General features: G+C 36.8%; 1 protein-coding gene across 1 annotated transcript in view; it reads right to left on the bottom strand.

Moving 5' to 3' along the window:
• Positions 1-12,817, bottom strand: part of MED13 (mediator complex subunit 13) — a 96,849-nt gene that overhangs the window by 16,961 nt on the left and 67,071 nt on the right. The window contains exons 15-20 of the mRNA XM_020991822.2: positions 12,429-12,625; positions 10,694-11,610; positions 5,491-5,658; positions 5,027-5,250; positions 2,155-2,344; positions 435-894 (exon numbers count right to left, since the gene is read on the bottom strand). Coding sequence (XP_020847481.1) covers positions 435-894; positions 2,155-2,344; positions 5,027-5,250; positions 5,491-5,658; positions 10,694-11,610; positions 12,429-12,625 — 2,156 coding nt within the window. The remainder of the gene's footprint in view (positions 1-434; positions 895-2,154; positions 2,345-5,026; positions 5,251-5,490; positions 5,659-10,693; positions 11,611-12,428; positions 12,626-12,817) is intronic.

Below are 12,817 nucleotides of genomic sequence, written 5' to 3'. Positions count from 1 at the left end.
TAAAGAGGAGAGATAGTGGAATAGCTAATGGAGCTGGCCAGTCAAGTGAGAGGTTTTGTGTTGTTTTTTTTTTTAAAAGAATAAGGGTGTTTGTATGTGGTAGGGAAACAACCAGTAGACAAGAAGAGACTGAAATTTAATGAGAGAGTGAGGATGACAGAGTGGGCAATTTCACTGAGAAGATGAGATGGAATGGGATCACTCATGCATGCAGAGTTCTAACCAAGTATATGGTAAACTCTGATCTGAAGGATTAGAACTTGGTTCCTTAAAAACAAAAAAAATATATATAAACCTCTCCTTAAGTTTTAAAGTTTTGTATATGTAAACTACTACAGGTTAAATTTTTATTAAAATTAAATTCCCATGGGAGAATTAAGTCTAAAATTTATTCCAAACATAGGCTACTTCTCATTTACAATAAATGTTTTTACCTTTCAGACACTTCTGGATGAGGCTGAGTTGGACCAGAGGATGCCTCTGCAGAAGCCCCAGCAGTCTGTAGAGTTGGAGGCTGCTGCCCCCCTAACTGGGCACTCTGAACAGTAGCTGCTTGTGTAGACACAGAACCAGCAGCAGCATTATTCATGCCTCCAAAAGGTGGAAATGAAGTTTGTTTATTGGCTGACATTCCACCGCTTATGTTGGTGGAGGAGGATGATGATGAAGTTGTAGTCAAAGTAGAATTAGTTGTGGCAACTGCAGAAGACACGGAGCTACCTGAAGTCATGGTCATAGTGCTGCTAGTTGTGGTTGCTGGGGTGGCAGATGGAGTGCTTGAATTCCCAGTATTTGTCAGCTGAGGTGGAGTAGTGAGAGACTGACTTGTAGGGACAATCAAATTTGGCTGGGAAAGTAAAGAGCTATCCAATGGCTGGGAAGCAAGATAAGGACCTAAAGGCAACAGAACACATGGTATATTTAATTCTTAATTTTCACTGACCAGTTTGGTCTCCATTTAATATGTGAACAAGAAAATTCTAATCAATCTTTTTTGTAATAAATGTTAAGCATCTATAATGTGCAAGATAACATTTGCTAGTATTTACATAATAAAAAAATTAAGACACTGTGGTTAAAAGTGAAGATATAAACTAGCATTCATCATGTAAATGATCATTCAAGTTAAAAAAAATATATTTCCAAAGAATAAGAAACTTTCCTTTTTTCTTCTGAAAGGAGGGTTATCAACTTAAAAGGTGAAGATTATGCTGTGCATTTAACACTGTGTAAACATCACTGAAATGAAGTAATTCATTACTAAACCACAACCCTACCCCTCTGAAGTCATGAATGGGTGATAAAACAAATCAACTGCCTTTTGTAACATTTCTCATAATACAGTATTTCTGTACTTTTCTTGAGGCAGCTAGGAGGCAAAGCAGAGAGAGGAGCCAGGGAGACTGATGTTCAAATTCTGCAATTAGCTGTCTGACCTTGGGGCTCAATGGTTTCCAAAGACCTTCCAGGTCTCAATCTATGATCTGATGAACCAAACATTAGGTGAAATATGTTAAGAGATACACAGTAATTTCTGGCAAATTTTCAGCAACAGTCCAAATGCTTGCCTCGAATAAAAAGAGTAACAAGACTAAACTGTAGCCTTGCTTTAAGGCTTGTTAAGGTCACTGATATAAACTTCATAAATAAAAGCACCTTTAATGAAGTCCTTTCATGTTTCAGTTCTAAAGTCTCTTGAATATCATCAGGTAAACATGCCACCTTTAAAAAATTCATTTTTATGCTTGCTGTCTTCAGGAGGGGGAAAGGAAAAAAACTGAAACTCAAAATCTTATAAAAGTGAATGTTGAAAAACTATCTTTACATGTAATTGGAAAAATAAAATGCTACTAAACTAAAAAAAGAAAGAAAAAACAACAAAAAAACCACATTTTTATGTTGATGAATTCTATAAGAAGACAGTAATGTAGTTTGTACTATCCTTAAAGTGAACAATGAATTGTAGGATGTTGTACAAGCTCAAGTCTCTGATTTCAATCCATTCATAAAGTTACTAACCTTGAGTTATAAGTAAAATCCTTCATGTTTTTCAGGCCCAATAATCAAAGAATGCATGTCACATATTTGAACAGTTTGTAACTCCCAAATAATTCCCTTTCCACTATCCCCTGTGCAGTAATATAAATTCAGTACCCAGGTCGTATCTGCAGACTTGTGCATACAGCTTGAGTTTAGAAAACGCTTCATTGTTGCCATCAGCTGCCTGAGAAAACCATTCAGTTACCAACTTTTCTGAAAGTTTCTTTGAAGCAGTAGATCCAACTCTCATGATCCCATCAGCCAACAATCGTGAAATGGGTCTATGTTGTCCTAATCGACAAGACTACACAAAAAGAACAAAACTAGTGAATTCATCATAGTATATACAGATATGTTTTTTTGAAAGCATCCGTTAAAAATAAGAAAAAGTCATCCCCTTAGTCCCTTTTAAAGGAAAGCCAAAGGACTTTTGCACCAAGATTAGCAATAAATGATACATGCTGTTAGAGGTCTAGCTTGGAAATTTTAGATACACTCATTTTCTCTCACTCAAAATTAACATAACACACGTTTCTGATTAAAGTGAAACTGCAATGAATTAATTACAGCAATACTACTTGTTGTTCAGTCATTTCAGTCGTATCTGACTCTTCATGATGCCATTTGGAGTTTTCTCAGCAAAGATATTGCAGTGGTTTGCCATTTCCTTCTCCAGCACATTTGACAGATGAGGAAACTGAGGCAAACAGACTGGCCCAGGATCACACAGTTAGTAAGTTTCTAAGGCTAGATTTGAACTCAGGAAGATGAGTCTTCCTGATTCCAGGCCCAGCACTCTTGCCACTGTGCTACCTAGCCACCCTGTAATACTATATTATTTGATAACAATTAAAAAACTGTAAGATGTAGAAATAGATGAGCAATAAAAAAAAAATTTAGACATCTAAAATGAACATTTAGCCTTAGTATGAAAGGCAATGTGATATACAGCAGATAAAGGGGCTGATCCTGGAGGCAGAAAGACTAGTGTTTTTAAGTCTTCCCTCTAACATATGCTAGCTGTATAACAATGGAAAAATCATTTAACTTCCCAGTACTTTAGGTAACTTAAACTAAATGGTGGGAGAGCTGTTGATCCACATGACTGGAGGAAAGTTTCTACACAGAGAACTCTCTACACAGATAAAATCACAGATACTGACTCCCTTCCCCAAAATTATCCTAAAATGCTAAAATAATATCAAGAACAAAAATCTATACTGAAATAAATGAAATTCTTACTGTCTCTATATAGTTGTCGTTACATGTATGTTTGAAATTTATGATCAGTTGGACGACCTTACTTAAACTCTTAAAGAAATTGTCTTTTTCAAAAATTCCCTGTATATTTAAGGTAAATAAAAATATACTAAAATAAAGAAAATACAACCCTTTAGTACTGCATGTATGTGTACACAAATACTCCCCTCCTCCCTGCCCCAACTTTAACTTCATCCACACAAAGTGTGACAAGATGCATACCTGAAATAACTGGTAAAGAAGCAAGTCAGGAAAAATAAAGAATTTCAATTTTAGGGTTGAAACATATCCTTTATTTTACAAATTAGGAACCTGGAGTCCAAAGAGACACAGTGACTTACCTACGGCCATAGAGCAAGCCCGGGCCAGTACCATAATAATACAATACTAAGGGTTGTATTTTCTCATATACATTACCTTCATCCCTTTCCCAAATATAAACATAAGGCCAATTTGTCAGTTACAAAGTAATACATTATTATTCTTCATATACAACATATGCTACAAGCTGTTATGATGGCAGGTCATATTAAACCTATTCCACTCTACCCTGAAGACTATGTGTAAACTATGAAACATCTGAAGTCAGCTGCTCAAGTTTATGAGTGCAATGGATCAGTTTTTCTTTCAATTTAACAAAAATTTATTAAATATCTATTATGTACAAGGTGGAATGGAATAGTGAATAGAAAAGTGACCTTGGAGTTAGATCAGGCTGCAAGTCCTTTTGCCTCTTGACACATACCAGAATTCTGAACTTAGAAAATTACTTGACTTGAGTATACCATGCCAATTCTCTAAGACTATAAATTACAAATGAGTTGTCAATGTGCATTAGTAGAATAATCCTATACTGATGATATCACAGTTCTAGACCAAAAAAACAATAACAAAAAAGTACAAAAGCACTGTGATAGATGTTACGGACACAAAGATAAATGAAAAACAGTCCTTGAATTCAAGGTTTCTACCATACCATACATTTACACAGATTAGTTAATATAAGATGGCCTGAAGGAGAGAATACTAATAACTAAAAGAGGAATAAAAGACTTCCCTAAGGACATGAAACCTGAATTTAAGCTTAAAGTTAAATGCTGCTAAGAAGCAGAAGACAGAATATCAACTCCAGGTAACAGCAAGAAGGTCAGTTTAGTTGGAATGTATAGTGTGTGAAATCAGTTAAGCACAGTACCAGGCACCATGATAATGTTGGAATGACAAGGGTGAAACAAGTTCTTTCCTTCAAAGCATGTACAGTCTAAATGGAGAGATAACATACATATGAATATATAGATACTATAAACAAAATGATTATAAGGAATAAATGCAAAACAGTTTTAGGAGGGAGGGCACTAGCAATGGGGGTGGGATGGTCGGCACGGAAGGAGGACAAAGGAAGGGAATTCACTAAGCTAAATTATTAAAGGAAACCAGGAATTACAAGATGCAAAGATTAGATGACAGTGTATTCTAAATACAAAGGTTAGCCAGAGCAAAGATGTGAAGTTGGGACATGTAGTGTCATGTGCACAAAATGGCAAGTAGGCTAGTAAACTAGATCACAGAGTGTGATGAGGCCCATGTGAGAAATTGAACACCTGGCCACTTTGGCACTAGTAGCACCACATCTTAATTGAGCCACCTGCCTTGTAGGTTAGGTTTAGATAGCACAAATATATGTAAGATATTTTAAAACCCCATACCTCTCACTTTGAACACATACCTCATATATTGCAGTAAGATCTCTAAAAAAGGTTTTTGCTCCATTCAGAAGGGCTTCATTCTCTGGACATAGTACAACATATGCTATATCTCTTTGAGATCCATAGGGTTCTAGCATCAGCCTCTCCCAATAAGGCAAGGCAAATGGAGAGAGCACCAGAAAATCATAATCATATCCCAACAAAAATGTGGGAATTGGCAGTGGTTCTGGGGACTCATCAGTTCCTTTAAAAAAAAAAAAAGAAAGAAAGAAAAGTGCATTAAGAGCATATGCCTAAGTAGAAGAAATTGACTCCTTAGATTAATATAAAGCAGTGCACAAAACTAAAAATTAAGTAAAGTTACTTACCTGTGGCTACTACAGATTTTTAAAAATTAATTAATAATTTAAATAAAGGCACTCACAAAAGATCACAATAATTTAAGGAAACTTAGCCAATCCATAACTTCATACATGTTATTTACCATATGAGCCTCGGCCAGCCATTTTATGAAACTGTTGCCAAGTAAGAGGACCTTGGACTCCCCAAGATCTCACTGTTCGTTTTTTCTGAATGGCATCTTGAAGTACTGGCTGAAGGGACAGGAGCATTCGAAGGATGTCCTGTGAACACTGCATGCTTACATCTACAGCTGTAAGAAGGATACAAAAATAAGAATTATCTGGAACACTAATGGATTGTTGGTGGAGTTGTGAAATGATTCAACCATTTGGAGAACAATTTGGAACTATGCCCAAAGGGCTATCAAAAATGTGCATACCCTTTGACCCAGCAATAGCACTTCTAGTGCTACATCCCAAAGAGATCATACAAATGGGAAAAGGATCCACATGTACAAAAATATTTATAGCAGCTCTTTTTGTGGTGGCAAAGAATTGGAAATTGAGAGGATGCCCATCAACTGGGGAATGGCTAAACAAGTTGTGGTATATGAATGTAATAGAATACTATTGTGCCCTAAGAAATGATGAACAGGCTGATTTGAGAAAAACCTGGAAAGACTTGTATGGTCTGATGCTGAGTGAAATGAGCAGAATCAAGAGAACACTGTGCACAATAACAGCCACGTTGTGCGATGATGACTAATACTGATAAACTTAAATTCCTTCCCAGGAATACAAGGATCTAAGACATCTCTAGAGGCCTCGTGATGGAAAATGCTATCAACATCCAAAGAAAGAACTATGAAAGTTGAATTGCTATTTTCTTTTCCTCTTCTGTTGAGTTTTGTTTCCTCTTTCTGATGGTTCCTTCTTTTGGTTTTAATTTTTACTTACAACATCACTAATGTAAAAATATAATAGGCATGTAAATGTATAGCCTATATCAGATTGTGTGCTGTCTTGGGGAGGGTGGTACAGAGGAAGGGGGAGAAAAATTTTAAACTCAAAAGCATATGGAAGTGATTATTGATAAATCAAAATAAATTAATAAAATTTTTTTAAAAAGAAAATAAAAAAACAAAAATAAGAATTATCTCAGCTCTTTGATATCAATAACATGTTAAGTTGTTAAATCCAGAAGACTCATTCACTATCATAAATACATAAATTTCTACTTATAGAGAGCCTGCTTCTGCACAGAACTATCTGGAAAAATTTGGACTGATAATTCTAGGGACCTACAACAGAAAAGCAACTCCTGTAATTCTGATATTTGATAAAATTGAACTAAAACAAGTTGTTCTTTGACTTCATACTTGTTGATCAAATTAATTTCTTTTCCTCTGTCTTTTAGACACATTAAAGTGCTCACAGCATTTCTATATTAATCTTGTTCATAAAGCAGTTCTAGTGAAAAAAGGTCTATATGGCAAGGGTAGAGACATTAACTCTAATGTGGAATTTGGAATTTTCTTGTGATGTAATTTTTCTACACTATCATCATGAAAAATAGTTAACTCCAGAAACTCTGGCAAAGAGCTACATACCTCATAGACCTGTTCAAACTACTAACATTCAAGTCAAAAATTTTTTATTCAGCTATTCAGTTACTGATTAGTTTATCTATAGGCTATCCACGCTCTTTTTTCTTTTTCTGTGACCTGCCCATCTGTATTTCATTACTTTGATCACATGCATTAAGAAGGAAAGGTTGCTAACTTGGGGTTAGAAGAGACATGGTCTTGAATTTCACCTCTCGAACTACGTAATTATAGGAAAGTCACTTAATTCCTAAATCCCTGAGTCTCGGTTTCCCCATCTGCAAAACTGGCAAAGGTACTATTTTCCCAGAGCTGTTTAGGATCAAATGAAAATGTAAGTTTTGTAAGTTTTAAGTCAGCTATTAAGAAAGGATACTTTTGCTCAGTTCCCTTTCTCTCCTGCCCAACTTTTTAAAAAACAATGGTTAGGGAAGAATAAAATACAAAAATCATTAGCTATAAGGAAGCTGTAGAACGCAAATTGCTACCATCATTGCCATACCATTTCAGTTCCCTACCTCCATAACCATGATATAATCAGTTCTTCCCCTTGTATTATTCTTCTCCCCTACAGTTAACTGCCTTCTGATTTTGTCCTATTACCTTCACTCACACATCTAGTTTTAATATCCCCTTATTCAAAGCAGTATCACTGATACTCTGACTTAATCTGTTATATACCAAAATATTCCAGGACCTCCCTATCATGTCCTATTTATGTTTAAGTAAATGCTTTACAATAAGACCACAAACAAGATAACTATTTTTTTTATTACCTGACTCATAAAATAGTTCCCTATCTCAGTGAATTCCAGTATTACTTCTGTTTTGATTTCATGATATATCCTTTTGGGGGGGAGGGCAGGATGGGATTGGGGCCCCAGATCTGTGGCTTCTCTGGTGCAGGGAATGCCTGTCAAGGAAATTCCCTCTACCAATACAGATCAGCACCTTCTCTGCAATTTATGGTTTTAGAGAGTTGCCTATAGCACTGAGAGGGTAAGTGACTGACTAGTTCAGGTCACAGAGCTGGCATGTGTCAGGGGCCTCCAGGAAGTCACTATGTTTCTGAGATTAAGTCTCTATGGCAAGCCAACACTTCTATTTCAAATGAAATTCCAAATGCAAATTACTATAATTAAAATGTACAGTTTCATAATAACTTAAAATAGACTATTAAAAAATAAAGTCTTTGGAATCACTGAATTAGCAAAACTAAAACAACTTAAGACAAAACAATTCAAGTTCCACATTTTGAAATGGTTTCTTTTTCTTTCTTTTTTTTTAAATAAATGCTAGCTCTTAATCACAAGTGATTCCTGAAAGTAATTCCCGAGACATATTTTAACAGCAAGCTATTGCTCAAATGAAAAATGCTTTCTCCAAAGTTACTAATGATGTCTTAATTATCAAACCAAACTCCTCCCCTCCACCCTCAATCCTTACCCTTATTGATCTGAGAATGTAACCCTGTTGCCCGTCCTCTTGTCCTAGACATTCTCTCCACACTTGCTATCAACTTTCTCATGGTTCTCCTCCTGCCTGTCTTGATTGCTTCTTCTCAGTCTCTTTTACAGGATGATCATACCCAACACGATCCCTATTTATGGACATACCCAAAAAGTCTGTCCCGGGACCCTATTTTCTTCTCAGTTATCTCATAAGCTTTCATGAGTTTAATGATTTGTATATCCAGTCAAAGACTGTTCCCCTTCTCAGTCTCCTTTGCTGGAAAGGAATCAGGTCACACCCACTAAATCGGGGATGAACCACAAGGCTCTATTCTAGGGGTTCTTTTCTCTCTCTCTCTCTACTACTTCACTCTGTGATGTCAACCACTCCTACGTATTTCATTATCATCTCTATGCTAATGATTTCTCAAATCTAGCTATCTTGCTCTAATCTCTCTCTGCTGACCTCCAGGCCCAAATCTCCAACTTCCTTTCAGACATCTCAAACTAGAAGTCCAGTAGGCACTTTAAATTCGACCTATCCAAAACTGAACTCATTATCTTTCCTCCTAAGCCCTCCCCCACTCTACCTTCCCTGTTACTACAGAAAGCAACACCACCCTCCCAAACCCCAGACCCCCAGGTGTCATGCTTTACTCCTCATTGCCTCTCACTGCCACCCCCAATCCAATCTGCCATCAAAGCCCATCGATTTCACCTTTGCAACATCTCTCAAACATTTCTCCCCATCTGAAGCTGCCTCCACTTTAGTGCTTCGTCATCTTAGATCTGAACTACTACAAAAGCCCTGCTCATGGGTCTGTTTACCTCAAGTCTCTCCCCACTCCAATCCATTTTTCACTCAGCCACCAAAGTGATTTTCCTAAAGCACAATGAACCATGCCATCCACATCCTAAAAATCCAAGAGCTTCCTATGATCTCTAGGATCAAATATAAAATATTCTGGTATGTGAAGCCCTTTATAACATACTCTTCCCTCTCCCTCTTTCCAGTCTCCACCACATATTCTTTAATCCAGTGACACTGGCCTCCTGGGTATTTTCCACAAAAAAGATACTCTATCTCTCAGCCCCAGAGCTTTTTTCTGGTTGTCCCCCATGCCTGGATTGTTTTCCTTCCTCATCTCTACTTACTGCCCATCCATTCCCAGCTAACATCCTATCTTCTAAAGGAAGCCTTTCAATACTCTCAATTTGAATGCCTCCCTCCCATTAATTATTTTGTATATATTTCCTGCATATAATTTGTCTATACATATTTGTTTATTGTCTTCCTCATTAGATTGTGAGCTCCTACCTAGAGGATAGGATTGCCTTTTCCTTTTCTTTTTTTTTGGTCTTTGCGTTTTCTTTGTATCTCCAGTGCTTAGTACTGTGCCTGGCACATACTTAGGGCTTAATGACTGGCTGAAAAAGTTTCTTTCCTGAGCCTCACTTCAGCATTAAAAACTGTTGATTAGACATTATATATTTAAAACAGAACCCATCTCCCCTCCCTAGCCTCCAAATTCACTCTTCTGAATATCTTTATTTCCACTGAAAGTATCATAAAGTAACTTCCCTGGGCCAAGTGTACCAGCCTAGGGATAGAATTATTTCCTGCATGCTTTTGTGAAAATTGGTAACACACAGCTACAGATGGATTGACTGCTAATAATAAGCACAGAATCACATTTAAGTTGTGGGACCTTAGTGTTCATCTAGTGCAATTCACATGCAAAAGGAATCCCCATCACAACATACCCAACATGTGGTCATCCAGCCTTATGACTGGAGACTTTCCAAGGAGGGCAAAACCTACCACTTCTTGAAGTAGCCCATTCCACTGTGGGGCAGCTCTCACCATTAGAAGTATTCCCTGACATATTGCCTAATTGGCAGCTTCTACCAATTGTTTCCAATTCTGCCCCAGAGAACAAGTTTAATCCTTTCCCTATCCAACAGCCTTTCAAATACTTGAAAGCAGCAATCATAATCCTGCCTAGTTTTCTCTTCTTTAGGCTAAACATTCCCAATTCCTTCCTCATATGACTAGGAACTCAAGGCACTGGACCCGTCTTGTAAAAGGTACCTAAAATAAAAGCCCATCTTAGTTTCCCTGAAAATTTTAAAGTAGTACACACCATAATTTCTCATTTAGAGAGATGTGCTAGCTACATAGGAAAGCCTACATTTCTTAGTAAATAAATACTGAGGATGATAAACACATATATGGAAGGAAAAAAGTTTAAAAAAAAACAACAAACAAAATATTAAGTTAGCACACTTACCATTTCTTTTGGCCCAGGGATGTAAACATGTAGTTTTCACAAGGGTTTCATCAACTTTTCCTCCTGACATATTATCCATGAACTGACGTCCATGTTCTAATGCAAGGTAGCAATCATTGCAACAATCCCGTTCTTCAACACGTACCGAGCTGCTAATTACACCAATTTTGGGAATAGGATCTTGGTCTGCTGCTCCAAATGGTGAAAACAAATTAGTGCACTGATCTTGTAGCAATAATATTAACTCATCAGGTAATTTTTCAGGTTCTTTCAGTCCTCCATTGACATGTTCAACAGAGGTAGCCCTGAGAGCTTCAAAACGTTTCTCTGCTTCTTTACCACATTCAGTGTTACGTCCTATGATATCTAGTTCATCTTCAAGAAACAATCCAGAGCTGTTTCCAAATTTTCTGTTCATGACAGCACTGAAGCCACAGGTACACCTATACTGTGCTTCCTGTGTTGGATCTGGAATGTAAACTCCAACATCAGCACCTTTGATGTTCATGTTGCAGACACAGATACAGCAACTGTCAAAATTACAGTCTTTGTATAAATTCATTACTGACTCTGAAAGAATGAGGTTTACATAAAGACTATGTGCTTCAGGGATGGATGGAACAGTTGCAGGCTCAACAGAATTTAGGGGTCTACACGTTGATGGGGTGGAAGCTGGTGAATACAAGTCTGAATTCTCATATTTGACTGAGCCTTGAGCACTGGCAGGCCCACCAGCTCCTCGAGGTGTACGAGGTGTCCTTGGTGTTCGTGGAGTTGGAAATCTAGGGGTGGAGGGAGAAGGAAGAATCCCTGCTCCACTGTTACTAGGAGGTGCACTGCTGGGGGGCATCCCAAAAGGAGTATGAGTTTGAGGAGTATAAGCAGGGCCATATTCTTGATCCATTGCACTTCCATCACTAACATTCCCCAGGTGAGAAATTCATACAGAAATATGCAAAAAAAAAAAAGAAAATAAATTAGAATCGCAAAATATTCCATAATTATTTGAAAAATATGGACTAACAACTAGTACAATTTAAAAAAATCTATCCCTGTAGTACCCAGTCTACACAATTATAAAAATTGTCAACAACACTTGTTTCGGAAAAAAGGTTAACATTTCACCCTCACACAAAATATTTGGAAAGGACTGGTCAAAATAGTTGAAGCAGGCACAACTGTAATGTAATGAGTAGCTTTCACAGGACTGTAGATTTATGATGGCATTAAGTCTAGACCCCCCCATTTTAAATATGAAGCAACAAGTGAAAGAGATTAAGTGACTTATCCAAAGTCACACAGCTAATAAGTATCTAAGGCATGATTTGAACCCAAGAATTGCACCATCTAGCTGTCTTACATACAATCCCATCCAAAACACCTACAAATGTCTCAAATATGAAATTTGTACAGTTATAATAGGACTGTATGATTCAAGAAGCAAAAAAGATTATGTTAAAAAAAATTACTAGATGATTCTCATCACTAAAGATATGAGGCAGTGAATCAAAATACTTCATTAACTTAGGCATGCTAAGAAAGATGTTTTGGAAGAAATGAATGCCCTGTGTCATACTGTTTTTTCAGTGTTTTAATACATCATCAATTTTTGCTGCTACAAACAGAAATTAAAAACTTGAAAGACTTGAGAGGAGTTAGAATCCTTTTAAAAAGTCATACACAAAGCATTTCTCTCAAAACTCAGTTTTAGACAACACATGGATATAAATCATACCCCTCTTTGATGAAAGGCATGGTGGGCCCTGGAGGAAGCAACTCTAACTTCCCAACAGTCCAACTTTGCCGATAAATGCACTCTTCTGGAAGCTTGATAGGAGGCAAACACTGGCTAGGGAGAGTTTTTAGAGGTGCAAACATGGAACATCCCACCAGAGCTTGACAATTTTCCAGTTTATAGACATATGAAAAATCCTGTAAGATAAAAATTCAAACTTACAATGTCTTAATTTCCTAACTTCAAAGAGAGGTAGTCAAGTACTCAGTAAATTTTAAGTAACAATTAAAAAATTTTTTAATCCAATTTTTAAAAAGCACAAATAACAGTTTATTAATCCCAATCCAGTCATTTTCTAACAAAGAAATTCTACAATTACAATTCTATTA

The sequence above is a fragment of the Phascolarctos cinereus genome, unplaced genomic scaffold, assembly GCF_003287225.1.
Source record: "Phascolarctos cinereus isolate Bilbo 61053 unplaced genomic scaffold, phaCin_HiC Scaffold_5;HRSCAF=322, whole genome shotgun sequence".
Lineage (NCBI taxonomy): Eukaryota > Metazoa > Chordata > Mammalia > Diprotodontia > Phascolarctidae > Phascolarctos > Phascolarctos cinereus.
The sequence above is the reverse complement of the archived record's forward strand: the minus strand, read 5'-3'. Positions and strand labels throughout refer to the sequence as shown.